Genomic DNA, 12,959 nt, shown 5'->3' on the forward strand with positions numbered 1-12,959 from the left:
CCATGTGCCACATGCATGCCCACACAAGCCCTAGTTAAATTCAGCTGACCACAACATGAGAATTAAAACAAAACAAAAAGACAAGATAGTCGGATAGGGCTTGTTGAGAAGGAGAAAAGAAAATAAAGGAGGGGAGGGGTGATTGTGCCTAGAATGTATTAAATGTGCATAGAAAATAAAATCTTTAAAAGGTTCTGTTTTTAAAGCTTCACTAACAGTTAATTAAAAAACAGCAAGAAGATCCACTTTAACAGATTACTGCTTTATAAAAAGCTAAGTGTATAAAAAATATTCAAACTTTTAAAACAATAAACCCAGATATCTGTAGGATGAAATACTTCATCCTGTATAGAAATAGTCACGGAATACCTTGCTATATGCTCAACTTGAGATTCCCACATAATTATGATTAATTATCATCATACATGTGACTCTGGTTAAGAAAATGGTTGGAATTCAATAGAGATATAGTTGCTTGTACTCTGGACTAATCCTGACAGATGTTTGCCCAATGAAAGATTTTAAGTATAAAAATACTTACCAGAAAAACATGGTATAGTTGGTATCAGAATGTACTGTCTTGCCAGGTTTCCAAGAGCAGACCAAATACTGCCAGTTATAATATATACACTTCATGTCCTGAATTTTAGTTTCCAAACTTCCTATGAAATGAATGAGCTGTGAATACCTGAGAGACATGGTGACAGATCATCTATGCAATCACTATGCAATGGTATTTCCTTTGGCTCTGCTAATTCATTTGGCAATCAGCATAATGAGAAAGATTGCAAAAGGAAGCTACCAGAAATCACTTCACTGTAAGGAGTATAGGCAAACCTGAAAAGGATTGAGGGCTTATTTACTGTAGTTCATGTCAAAGTATTAAATTAATTATTCTAAGATGCTCTCAAGAATTGAGCAAATTCCCATCCCCATTTAGTAATATAACTCCTTACTGAGGACTCTACCAATAAGATGTAGACTTAGTTTGTTTGTTTGTTTTAGTTTGTTGATTTAATGAGTTAAAAATTCAACTCACTTAAACTAAGAAAGATTCTATTTATGTCTGATTGTCACAGGATTTACTGTGCATAAAATCATCTATATGATTCATTCATCAAAAAGGTTAGGGAACTTATTCTCTACATGGATTTTTTCTGATAATATCAAATGTGAAAAAGAAACGTCTTAACCTTCATCTGATATCCCATAAGAAGCTTCTGTCCATGGACTTTGTACTTCTGATCCATTTGTACAATGCTCTGACAAATACGTACGTATCTTTCCTTCAATGCCTTTATTAAGATCAAACCCATCCTTGTAAATTAGATTCCTAGTAATTATAGTCTGTTTGATAAAAAGATGAAACAGTCCATTTTAGAAATACATGGAACATAACAATTAATATCTAAGATTCGATATACTACCCCAGATATAGTTCTGTCAATAGTAACCTTTGTATATGGTATTATTCAATTAGGTCATTCAAAACAAAACAGAAGACATTTAGCAAAGGAAAAGACTCTGTGATAGGAACATGAGCTCTTAATTTGGAGTTAAATGGATCATTTTCAGACATGGGTATTGCATGGCCAAAGATTTGTCATTTCAGATATACTATAAAACCTTCAAGAATCCCATAAAATAAAAAAGTCTAAGAGGCACCTGGAGAAAAGTGGACAATTTCTAAGTATTTGAAAGATGAAAAAATAATATATGAGAGAGTCTTATATTTCTGTAACCCAGCAGTGTATCTTGTCTAAAATGTTTTTCAATAAATATTAGGCTTTAATTGCTCATTAATATTCCCCAGCTGAATTACAGAGCTAATGGTATACCTTTTGTTACAGAGCTCCAAATGAACACATTAGTTGACTTTATAAATAGCTAATAATTCATTTCATTGAGATCTTGTCATCCATGTAAAGAACAATGCTGTGTTCTGTGATGTGTATGCAAAGATTTAACTTTACATTGAGGATTTTGTTAGAATTATAGAAAATAATCTAGTAAAAGAAGAAAGAATAAAATACAGCAAAATGCACAAATGTTCTTCAAGTTCATATTCTCTGAGTTCTAGTTTTCTTAGTCTTAATATTGAATGAGGTCAAAATAGTGCACAGAAGCTTACATGGCAGCTCTTCATATAAGAACTAGAACTGTTAAGGCACACAAAGTAATGGATAGTGAAGTCAGTGGTCACAAAGAAACACCTAATGATCAGATCACTCTGACATCACAAATCAAGCTTTCCTTACCTTCCAGCTGTCGCTATCAACATTTCGGTATTTTAACTCATATTCTAGTGTACAGCCCTTAAATTTTTCTATAACCACAGGAGGTTTCCATTGCAAATAGAGATAACCAAGTAATCCAGGATCCAATATTTCAAAATCCTGAGGAGGATTAACTGAAATGGAAGGAGAGTATTTATATTTTTCCTGTATTTTATGAGGAAGACTGTTGAATGTGAATAATTTCCAAATGCCCATCACCTGGTTACTGGGTAAAGTTCTAGCACATCTATACAGTGGGATAATATTTTACTAGAAAAATGAATACAGCACTGATAAGAGGCTGTAACTGGAAAAGCCTTGAAATCATATTCTATATACAGGGAAGCTGTCTCATAAAACCACGTGTATGTGAAGACAGTAGATTAGTGGTCACCAGGGGCACAGGGTCTCTCCATCAGAGAATGAAAGTATTCTGGAATTTTATGGCAGTAGTGGTTTCATAACTTTGTGGATATACTAAAGTAATCTCAAAATGCTACATTAGGAGAGAGAGATGATTACTCAGGGTGAATAGGTAGAAAGATCGCTGTATGTTCAAGGTCACCCTGGTCTACAAAGTGAGCCCAGTTTTATTATGCAATGAAACCTTGTCTCAAAAACAAAACAAAACAAAACAACCAAAGAAACAAAAACAACCATTACCAGCAGGCACAATAAAAACCAAGGAAGATGTTTTTGTATATTAATAAATTTGAAGTCCATAATATTTCTGTGTAACTGTCCTTTTTTTAAAAAGCACATGAGGAAAATGTGATCTTTGTCTCTTTAGGAACTAAGGCTGTACACTTGCCATGGAGAATTGTCAGTGGACATGTACACCAGAATTTGTGTAATATTATATAAATAAAGGTTATATAAATGTCTCTAGTAAAAAGAACCACTCAATACTCACTCAGTATTATGTTATGATCAGCATAAAAATTGTGAATGGATACAGGAAAAGCAAAAGCAAAGAACCTTAAGAATTTGGAGTACAGGCATGGCTTGTGAGTAGTCGGTGGAGATAATTAAATCTACAGCTCAGTGAAGTTCAGATCTGTCTCCAGAGTTTGAAAAACCAAGCCTTTCCTACACATTAAGTAACACATCTAGTAGCACTACAATATTACCATCATGTTAGCCCTTGACTAATTCTCTGTGATGAATGTTGTTCATTTTCATACAACTTGCCCAGGGACTCCATATCTGAGCCTAGAGAGTCTCCCCAGTGAAAATGACACATCAAATTTGTTGTTTTCTTCCTTGAAGTTAGAAATCCATGTCAAACTAAGTGTTCATCAGACACTGAAAAACTCATAATTATTTGTATTGAAGTATACACTGAAGTGTTTAACTTCCATTTTCTGCTTTCTCTGATTGTCATAAAAGTAAGAATAATAAGAAAAGATTCAAGTTATGATAGGAATATATAATTTCAAATACTTAAGTTATTTCCTCAAAATATCCTATACAAGAAGTCTGGTAATTATTTTATGATGTAGCATTTAAGCCACGAAAATATGATCATTAGTTACCTTACCTATCCATATGAGTAGCTATGAAGAACATATATTTTTTTACATGCTGGTAATATTACTGATGTTATCTACAAGTTTTACACTTTTATGATATATACTGAAAACACGGTTCATATCTTTTAAGATTACTTCATTAAAATTAAATTTATTAATTTACCTTTTATCTCCAAAGAATAGCCTGTTATTGTACAAAGAAGAATGAAACACAAGCATGTGGTATGCACAAAAGCCATTTCTCCAGGATTTAGTGTGCTGAAAGCTCTACTCTGAAAAGAGAGAAGACAACAGTGGGGATTTATTGTACTTCAAATAATCATGTGGGTAAACATAATAGATAATATTTCTGGGAACTATCTGTGTACTTTCTAGAAAGACAGGAAAACTGTGCCCCTTGAGCTGTGGAAATGGAAATTAACCTTAGAGTCAAGGCAAATGCAACACGAGGATTCTGGTCCCCTAAGATCAAGACTAACCCACATAAAGAAAGCTGGAAACACTCCTCCATACACACTTACTGAGACTCTGACCTGGATATAATGACTTTAAGAAGCCTTCTGTCTGAAATCAAATCCAGCAGACTATCCCTGAGAAGAAATTTGGACATCCCTGTATTCATAAGAACCATATGTTCTAAATGCAAATAAAACCTACTGAAGTATACTATTTTCTAAGAAAAAGTAGTATTTGAAAGTAATCTAACTTGTAAAAATAATTTAAAAGTCTACATGAACACCCCAGAAAACTAAGAACTTTGTCCTTGTACTTTATAATGATGAAGTCATCATTGTCTATTCAGAGCTATCCTGGATTTGACCATTTTTCCTATAAGTAAATATCATTTCCTCCTCCTAGCTTTTAAGTGTTTTTTCACTTCTTCCCTCTTCCATCCAATGTCCTCATTACAACTCTTACTCCATTGATATTGTCATCAAAGTTCATATCCAGGCATCCTGTCTCCATCACAGTGTGCACACCACTCACAAGACAAGTGATTCTTCTGTGGGAAAACCAGAGCTTCTCTTTTCTCTTTAAACTGGTAGCAGCATTGCATTGCCACAGGACATAAGGTGGTCTCTTTTAGATTTGAAGAACACTGTTTAATGATCAAAATCTAAAGATTAACCACTACAAATAGATACTTCATTTTTAAAGTATTTTTCCTTTTTAAATTATTTGAGAGTTTTATACAAGCATAACAATAAATTTTAGTCATTTTCTCCCTCATTACCCTCTCCAGCCTCCCTTGCTCCAGATGAAACACTATTTCTCAACAACACCCCCTTCTATATTCTGCTTATGACCCACTGAGTTTAATTAGTGCTGTATAAAGAAGCTAGTGGGGAGATTATTTTTACTGGAGTATCGACAACTTATCAGTGTCTACATTATCAATGAAAATGATACATTCTTCCCAAATACCATTAACTATTGTGAATTGCTCAATAAGAGCCCATCTCCCCATTTCGCCAGTCTTATACAAATAGTCACATCTTCAGATATAATTCAAAGACCACATGAAGCCAAGAATAAGGAAGACCACAGTGTGGATACTTCTGTCCTTCTTAGAAGGGGATCAAAATACCCATGGAGGGGAGATACGGAAAGAAAGTGTGGAGAAGAAACTGAAGGAAAGACCATCCAGTGACTATTACACCTGGAGACCCATCCCATATATATTCACCAAACCCAGACACTATTGTGGATGACAACAAGAGCTTCCTGACAGGAACCTGATATAGCTGTCTCCTGTGAGGCTCTGCCAGTGCTTGTCAAATACAGAAGTGGATGCTCACAGTCATGCATTGGACTGACTGAGCACAGGGTCTCCAATGAAGGAACTAGAGAAAGGATTGAAGGAACTAAAGGAGTTTGCAGCCCCATAGGAGGAACAACAATGTGAGCCAAGCAGTACCCTCAGAGCTCCCAGGGACTAAACCACCAACCAAAGAGGAAATCAAAGCTCCAGCCGCATATGTAGCAGAGAATAGCCTTGTGGGACATCAATGGGAGGAGAGGCCCTTGGTCTTGTTAAGGGTCAATGCCCCAGTGTAGGGGGACGCCAGTACAGAGAAGTGGAAGTGGATGAGTTAGTGATCAGGGAGAGGGGGGATGGGTTACGGAGGTTTTCAGAGGGGAAATGAGGAAAGGGAATAAAATTTGAAATGGTGATAAAGAAAATATCTAATAATAAAAAATTATTAAACATCAAAAAAGCTTTTTCATACCAGATTTTCTGCAACCTACTGTCTCTACCCTAGTCAGCTACCTTACCATTTACTTCTATTATCATATTTATAACAGAGAAAATAATCTATAAAAATGCATTGAGTATAGGGGACTTTTTGTTTATAATGTTTCACATGCTAATAGCCTAATAACTATTTTATCTCACACAAAAACCAAACAGCAAATCATAATATCTGTAATAATAATAATAATAATCTCCTACAATGAATCCTGAGCACTATTCACTTTATAAACTATTTAACTCTATATTTAAAATTCTCTTTGGCCATGTATACTATTTTTATGACACCTTAGAAACAAGAGGCTGAGACACATAGAAGTAAAACAACATGCCTCAGGTCACACAGAATGTAAACGATGAAGCAGGGATTTAAATCTAAATAATGTAGAGCCAGTGCCTTGGATAGCAAACAATACTAGGTGTTTTCCATGCCTAAGAGCAATAAGAAAGGCAACTTCTTGTTTCTACCCACTTTATTTTATGTAACACTAGTACTGACACAGTCTCCCATTGGAAAGAAAGTCTCTTTTCTCTTCTCCACTTCTTCAAAATAATAACAACAAAACCCCTTCTCTCTAAGGTTTACCTAAGGCTGAGGCTGAGGCTGAAACTGTTACTCCACCAGCCCACGCCCAAGACCTGTGAATTCATGGATAAAAGACACACACACACACACACACACACACACACACACACACACACAGCGTCACTCATGCATGTACTTGCACACCCACACAAGAATTGGCTGGATAATCCTTGCATTATTGGAAAAGTTCCAGACACACACAAGAATTGGCTGGATAATCCTTGCATTATTGGAAAAGATCCAGGTACTTACCAATAATATGGTTTCTCAAGAAATGTATTATCACAGGCAGTTATCACAAGACCTCTTTGTCCTCCTTTCCACATTAGACACTAAATTGAATCTCTACTGTTTTCCTTCCTGCCAGATAATAAAGAACACTGAAAAACTTAAGATAGGTGTTCCTGAAATAGCCAGAGGGCCAGGACAAAGATTCTCCAAGTCACAATCAAGGTTATGGGTGGTGGTAAATGACTTCTCAGGCACATTCCTAATAATGACATGGGAGTTTAAAGGCTGACAACATTATTTTGGGAGAGTAATAAATTTATAGCTGAGACGTTTACTAATATAAATTTCCACATATGTGTTACTGGTGTTTAATCTAGTAGGCTTAGACACAACTATGTCTTCCATGTATGAAATGGAGTTAATAATACAAGCCTGACTGGGATTTCATGCTGATAAAAATCAGATTGCATATGGTGCAAGGAATATGGAAATAATGAATTGCTCTATAGACATGAAAGAGTCTCACTTACAAGGATCTTGCCACTAGTCAAATCTTCAAAATAACTTTCTTATATCTATATATTGGCCCCACTACAAATGAAGATTTTATATGCCAGTGTTGATAACTAGGCACTCATAATTAATCTCCAGTTTCAAGTACCACTGTTGATCAATTGTTCTGTCTTTATCAATATTTAACAATAATAATAATTTCATGTACTTGGTGAGCTTCCAGTAGTTTAGCCAATAGGTTTGTAGTATCAGTGTCATAAAAAGGTAAAAGATGTGACTGTTTTAAGGCCTCAGAGATGCGAAAAATCTATAGAAAATGAATGAGGAAAGAAGCCATTTGTTCTAAACATTCCTATTTCTGGAGCCCTATATATAATACAGTTCCCAATGCTGTGGTAACCCCCAACCATAAAATTATTTTCGTTGCTACTTCATATCTGCAATTTTGCTACTGTTGTGAATACTAATGTAAATATCTGGGTTTTTTTTTTTTCAATAGTCTTAGGCAACCTCTGTGAAATGGACTTTTGACCCCCAGCTTGAGAACCATTATTCTAAGTTAGTAATATATAATGTGGTGTCTTTGTGGATAAAAGAAAATATCCCTTTTCTATGTTGGTAACAATAAGTACCTTTGTCTGAACTATCTAAAATTACCATAGATTTTTTCATTGTATTTACTTACAAGAAAAGCGATTAAGTTGCTGAAATAAATAATTATTTATCATAAGCTGACAAATGGAATTTGATATTGCCAATAAGTAGCTGGTTTATTGAGACTGTTTCCGGATAAAAAAGAATTAGAGTTATAAAAATTTATATGCTCTATTCACATTTTTTTTTTCGAGACAGGGTTTCACTGTATAGTCCTGGCTGTCCTGGGACTCACTTTGTAGACCAGGCTGGCCTCGAACTCAGAAATCTGCCTGCCTCTGCTTCCCGAGTGCTGGGATCAAAGGCGTGCACCACCGCACCCGGCATCTATTCACATTTTAAAGCATTTAAAAATATAAGCCAAAAATGGGCCTTGAGAAGAAGAAAATATTAGTATAAGAAAAGGAAGAAAGAGGGGGAGGGGACTGTGATTTCTTGATCAATTGTGATTTGAAGATGAAATGAAAAAAAAAAACAATTTGGATTATTTTGACCTTAGAAAATCAAACTAGTTACTATAGTTTATTTGGCACTTACCAAGAGTTAATTTCTGTTCCAGAAACTTCATATAGATTACCATACTTAAATATCTCAAGTGCTGATAGTTAATTTTATTATCTCAATATTACAAATGAGGCATTTGAAGTTTAGAAAAAGTACATTCTTGATGGTCATACAGGCTTAACAAGTGAAGATGTTGATCTAATTCTTAATCCCATGCTTGCACCTTTTATATATAGAACAGTCTTCCAACCCGCCTTAGAGATGGTCAATTGTCTCTCATAGAGATATCCCTAGGATATTGTTCCCAGCATCAGGTGATCTTCAATGTTTCTAGCCATGGTTTTAGGGTGTGACTCAAGAGCACCACATTTTTGGAAAACTAATCTTTCAAGGACAACATCCAACAGTGTAAACTATTCATAGCTTCTAGAGTATGGCCATGACTCAGCATCATAATCAGAAAGGAAGTTGCCAGGTTAGGACACCTAACAGTGTGACGAGATTGATTCATGCCTCACTAATACTGCAATCAGCCCCTGAACTAGTGGTGAGTCAAACATAGTTTTGATAATAACATGTAAATATCCTGACCTACATAGATAAGAGCATAAGTATTTCTTAATCTGATTTCACATATATTAAAACAAAGAACTTTGAACTAGACAAATTATCATGGTTGACACCAATTAAAGTATGTAAATAATTTTATACCAAACATAAAACATAATGAATGTATGTATATGCAGAATGGTTAAAGTGATTATATATAAATTAAGTACAGGTAGGATATCTATTTTAACATCATTAAAACACTCAGTTATATAATAACAATATTATATTTACATCCCTGCTAATATTGCATGCTGATACCAATGTTTGCTGACATTTACAGAATATGTTGAACAGAATATGTTCAATAAATCTTATCAAATCATTTATTTCTCGTTTAGATGGTTTCTGATACGGTTCCTTGAGTTCATCTAGCAAGCAAATATCCTAAAGTCTTATCAAAGCTACAGAATCTGCATTTGAGATTCCATGGCAATATCTACATTGAAAGCATACATTTTGCAATTACCTCACACATTGCAGAATCTGTACACTGCTTATACAATTCAAAATTTGTCATGAATTTGGCCAAATCAGAGCTTTATTATTTTATAATCCCACCAACAAGCCAACAAAACATTTTTAACAGCAGTCCACTAAAAATTATGGCTTTACATTTTTGATAAGGCATAAATTAGAAAATAATTAGTAAAAACAGTACATCAATATTTTTAAATATACCTTATACCTGAAGAGCAAAGCACTGTCTTGAGAGAGGTCACTGTTCAGGGGTAGCAAGCAATCTTTCTCTCTTTCTATCTTTCCCTCCTCCTCTCCTCTTCTCCTCCTCCTTCTCCTTTTCCTTCTCCTCCTCCTCCTCCACACTCCTCAGATGCTTTCAAAGACTGGATTGTAAATACTGTGTCCTGTACCCAAAACATTCACATCGTGAAACAACTTCAAAGGCAAAGAACAGGCTGTCGTCCAGTCCCTCAATACTCACTACAAACACAATGCACAATGTGCAGCAGTGAGTTTTAGAGTCCTTGGAAATTATTCTGCCACTTTGTTCTTTCAACTCTAAAAGACACAGGCTGAAAGAATATGGAACTTGTATTTACTATCTCATATTATATTGCATCATATTATATCTTCAGTTCTAGAAGCAAATGTTAGCAAATATAATTAAGTACTTGCATCACATTTTTATAATATGGAAAATAATTTAGGAACCTATTATCAGCCACATACTGTTAGAAGTACTTCCTACAACAGTGAGCAATAAAAAGTATTTACCTTCATTTCTTGTGCTGGAAACAGATGGTAAACTCATCAAATAATTATAGATTTTGTAAAGAAAGGGAAAGCAGGCTATCAAGAATGAGAGAGATGGTGGCTCAGTTTTGATAGAATGATGAGGGAAAGCCTTGTAGAGAAAGTGACACTAAGATTCTCATTGAGGGAATTAACAAGGGTAAGATAAACGGAAAGAATTTTCCAGGGAGAAAAAAAATTGCACAATCTTAAGCCCTATAGCAGTAATAAGCTTAGTAATTCCAGGAATAGCAAGGCCATTGAGACAGAGAATAGGAAATACTGGTTTGGGTGCTGTGTTTTGATTTGAGATGTGTGTGTGTGTGTGTGTGTGTGTGTGTGTGTGTGTGTGTGTGTGATTTGCTTTTAGAAATAAAGTTTAATGCAGCTGTGGCTGGGCTTAAACTTGCTATATAGTGGAAGCTAACCATGAAACAGAAAGGAGAGATGCAATGACTCAGAGTAAAGCAGTTAGTAATTGGGACAGGTTGACAGCAAAGGCAATGCAGGAATAATTCACTGGTGGATTGGGTGTGGAGTTTCAAAGAGAAATGCCTCAATTTTGACATATGCAACAGATAATTATTTCTGGGGCCTGAGGCTGATAATTAAGAATTCAGTTTATAATAGCTACATTTAATGTGCCTAAATAATAGCCAAAGGTGAATAGTAGAAGTAGGCAGTTAGATGCTTGACTTTAGAAAATAAAAACCATTGCTAGAGGTATAATTGTGAGAAGCATGAGAACACTGAATGTACTGAGGCACAATGGAAGTTACTTGTAAGATACTGTAGATATGTAGAATAGAGGGTATCATGGCCTAGAATCTTAGATATAGGAATGGTTAGTATATGAGGAGGAAGGGACAAAGTAGGCTAAAGCAGAGGCCAGCACTTCAGAGTTGGTGGTGTCCCAATTTCTCCCAAGTGGAGAAACTAGTCCCAGGATGAGAACAGTGACAGGTGGTATCAGAATCTCCTGCTAGGTAACCCAAAGCATGAGAATAGTCTATTAGACTTAGCAAGGAGAAGGTGAGTGATGCTGTCTATGAGTGAACTCATATAGGAGAATTCTGAATCCCTACAAATTAATGTAAGTTCAAAAGACAATGGCAGGGCAAAATTTGAAGACAATAAGTACACATAACTAGTAAGAGTAGAAAATGAAAACAAAGGATTTTTCCTATTTTTCACAAAATCAGAACCATACAAAGTATTTCATTTCTGGTCATTCAAATATGTAGGCATTTTTTTTCTTCCAGTAACCAACCAATTCTGTAACAGATATTATCTGGAAATCCTCTAATTTATTTCAAAAAGCATAGCAGTTTGATACCTGACACAGCTTAGCTACAAATCAGGCCTCTGATCACCTCCTTCTTGAGTTACACTCATTTTTCCATAACTCACAGAATTCAGGAAACACATCACTTAAATGTTTCCAGTTTTTATAAATTATATCACAGAATATGCAGATGAATAATTCAATGGATCGAATGGTATGTGAGACAGGCCACAGAGCTTCAGGGCCTTCTCTAGGCACCTTCACATACTCAGTTACCCAGCAGCACCCCGAACCCAAATATTTGGGATTTATGAAGGGTTTAATGTAGTGGCATGATTGATTAAATCATTGGCCATTGATGATCAACTTAAACCTCAAATTCTCCTCCTTTCCCTGGACATGAAACAAGAGTGTCTGTGTTCTGAGGAGGTGAGGCTTACCTCTTAGGAGGGCCAAAGGGTTAAGCCCCAGGAAATTAAATCTTGAAACAAAGACGATCCTTTACATCAAAATGATCATGTAAGTCAGAAAGGCAAGCTTTCTCTCCATGTATGAAATCTAAAACAGAAAAAAATATTTGACATGAAAGAGGAAAGACGATTGTTGAGTAAATAGAAGCGGTTAAGAGGGAAAAGAGGGAGGATAAGAGATGGTAAATACTGGATGAGTTGCATCAAAGAATGTTATACACATGTATGTAACATGATGAAACCCATGATTACATACAATTGATACACACAAATAAAAATTTGGAAACAAACACATAATGTCATACTATTACAATCCCATTGAGTTACTACTAATGAGCTAAATCCGTCTTCATTGATGAGAGACCAAGAAAAGGTACCTCAAACTTGCAGATTTTTCAAACTACACAATATCTTCTTTGAGAAATTTGCTGTGCATTACAGTAGTTATATATGAGTGGTGATCTCTCATTTATTCTCTTTTTAAAATATAGACATAGAAAATCTTGTAGGAAGGCCATTCCTTAGATTATTGGCATGCACACTTAGTAACAGGGTAATAACATTTTAGACATGCTGGTCAGGGTAATTTAAGATTATTTGTCAAAGAGAACCATGAGAAATATGAGCATTCATCTGAGAAAATTAGAATCTTCCAAAGTTTGGGTTGGATGGGTGATAGCTCAGTGGGTAAATTGCTAGCCATCCAAGTATGAGGTCCCCAATTCAAATTCCCAGAACCCATGTAAAAATTGGCATTGCAGCTCCCTAATTCTAGTGCTACTGAAAAACAA

General features: G+C 35.3%; 1 protein-coding gene across 4 annotated transcripts in view; it reads right to left on the reverse strand.

Moving 5' to 3' along the window:
• Nucleotides 1–12,959, reverse strand: part of Il13ra2 (interleukin 13 receptor subunit alpha 2) — a 41,020-nt gene that overhangs the window by 11,802 nt on the left and 16,259 nt on the right. For 2 of the 4 annotated variants that reach the window (XM_029473333.1, XM_029473332.1), the window contains exons 5-11: nt 12,139–12,256; nt 9,841–10,025; nt 4,727–4,907; nt 3,972–4,080; nt 2,259–2,410; nt 1,194–1,347; nt 542–662 (exon numbers count right to left, since the gene is read on the reverse strand). In XM_029473333.1, the coding sequence (XP_029329193.1) occupies nt 542–662; nt 1,194–1,347; nt 2,259–2,410; nt 3,972–4,080; nt 4,727–4,774 (584 nt within the window). In that variant the 5' untranslated portion in view covers nt 4,775–4,907; nt 9,841–10,025; nt 12,139–12,256. The remainder of the gene's footprint in view (nt 1–541; nt 663–1,193; nt 1,348–2,258; nt 2,411–3,971; nt 4,081–4,726; nt 4,908–9,840; nt 10,026–12,138; nt 12,257–12,959) is intronic. The other 2 variants (XM_029473334.1, XM_021153905.2) reach the window with 2 other exon arrangements.

The sequence above is a fragment of the Mus caroli genome, chromosome X, assembly GCF_900094665.2.
Source record: "Mus caroli chromosome X, CAROLI_EIJ_v1.1, whole genome shotgun sequence".
Lineage (NCBI taxonomy): Eukaryota > Metazoa > Chordata > Mammalia > Rodentia > Muridae > Mus > Mus caroli.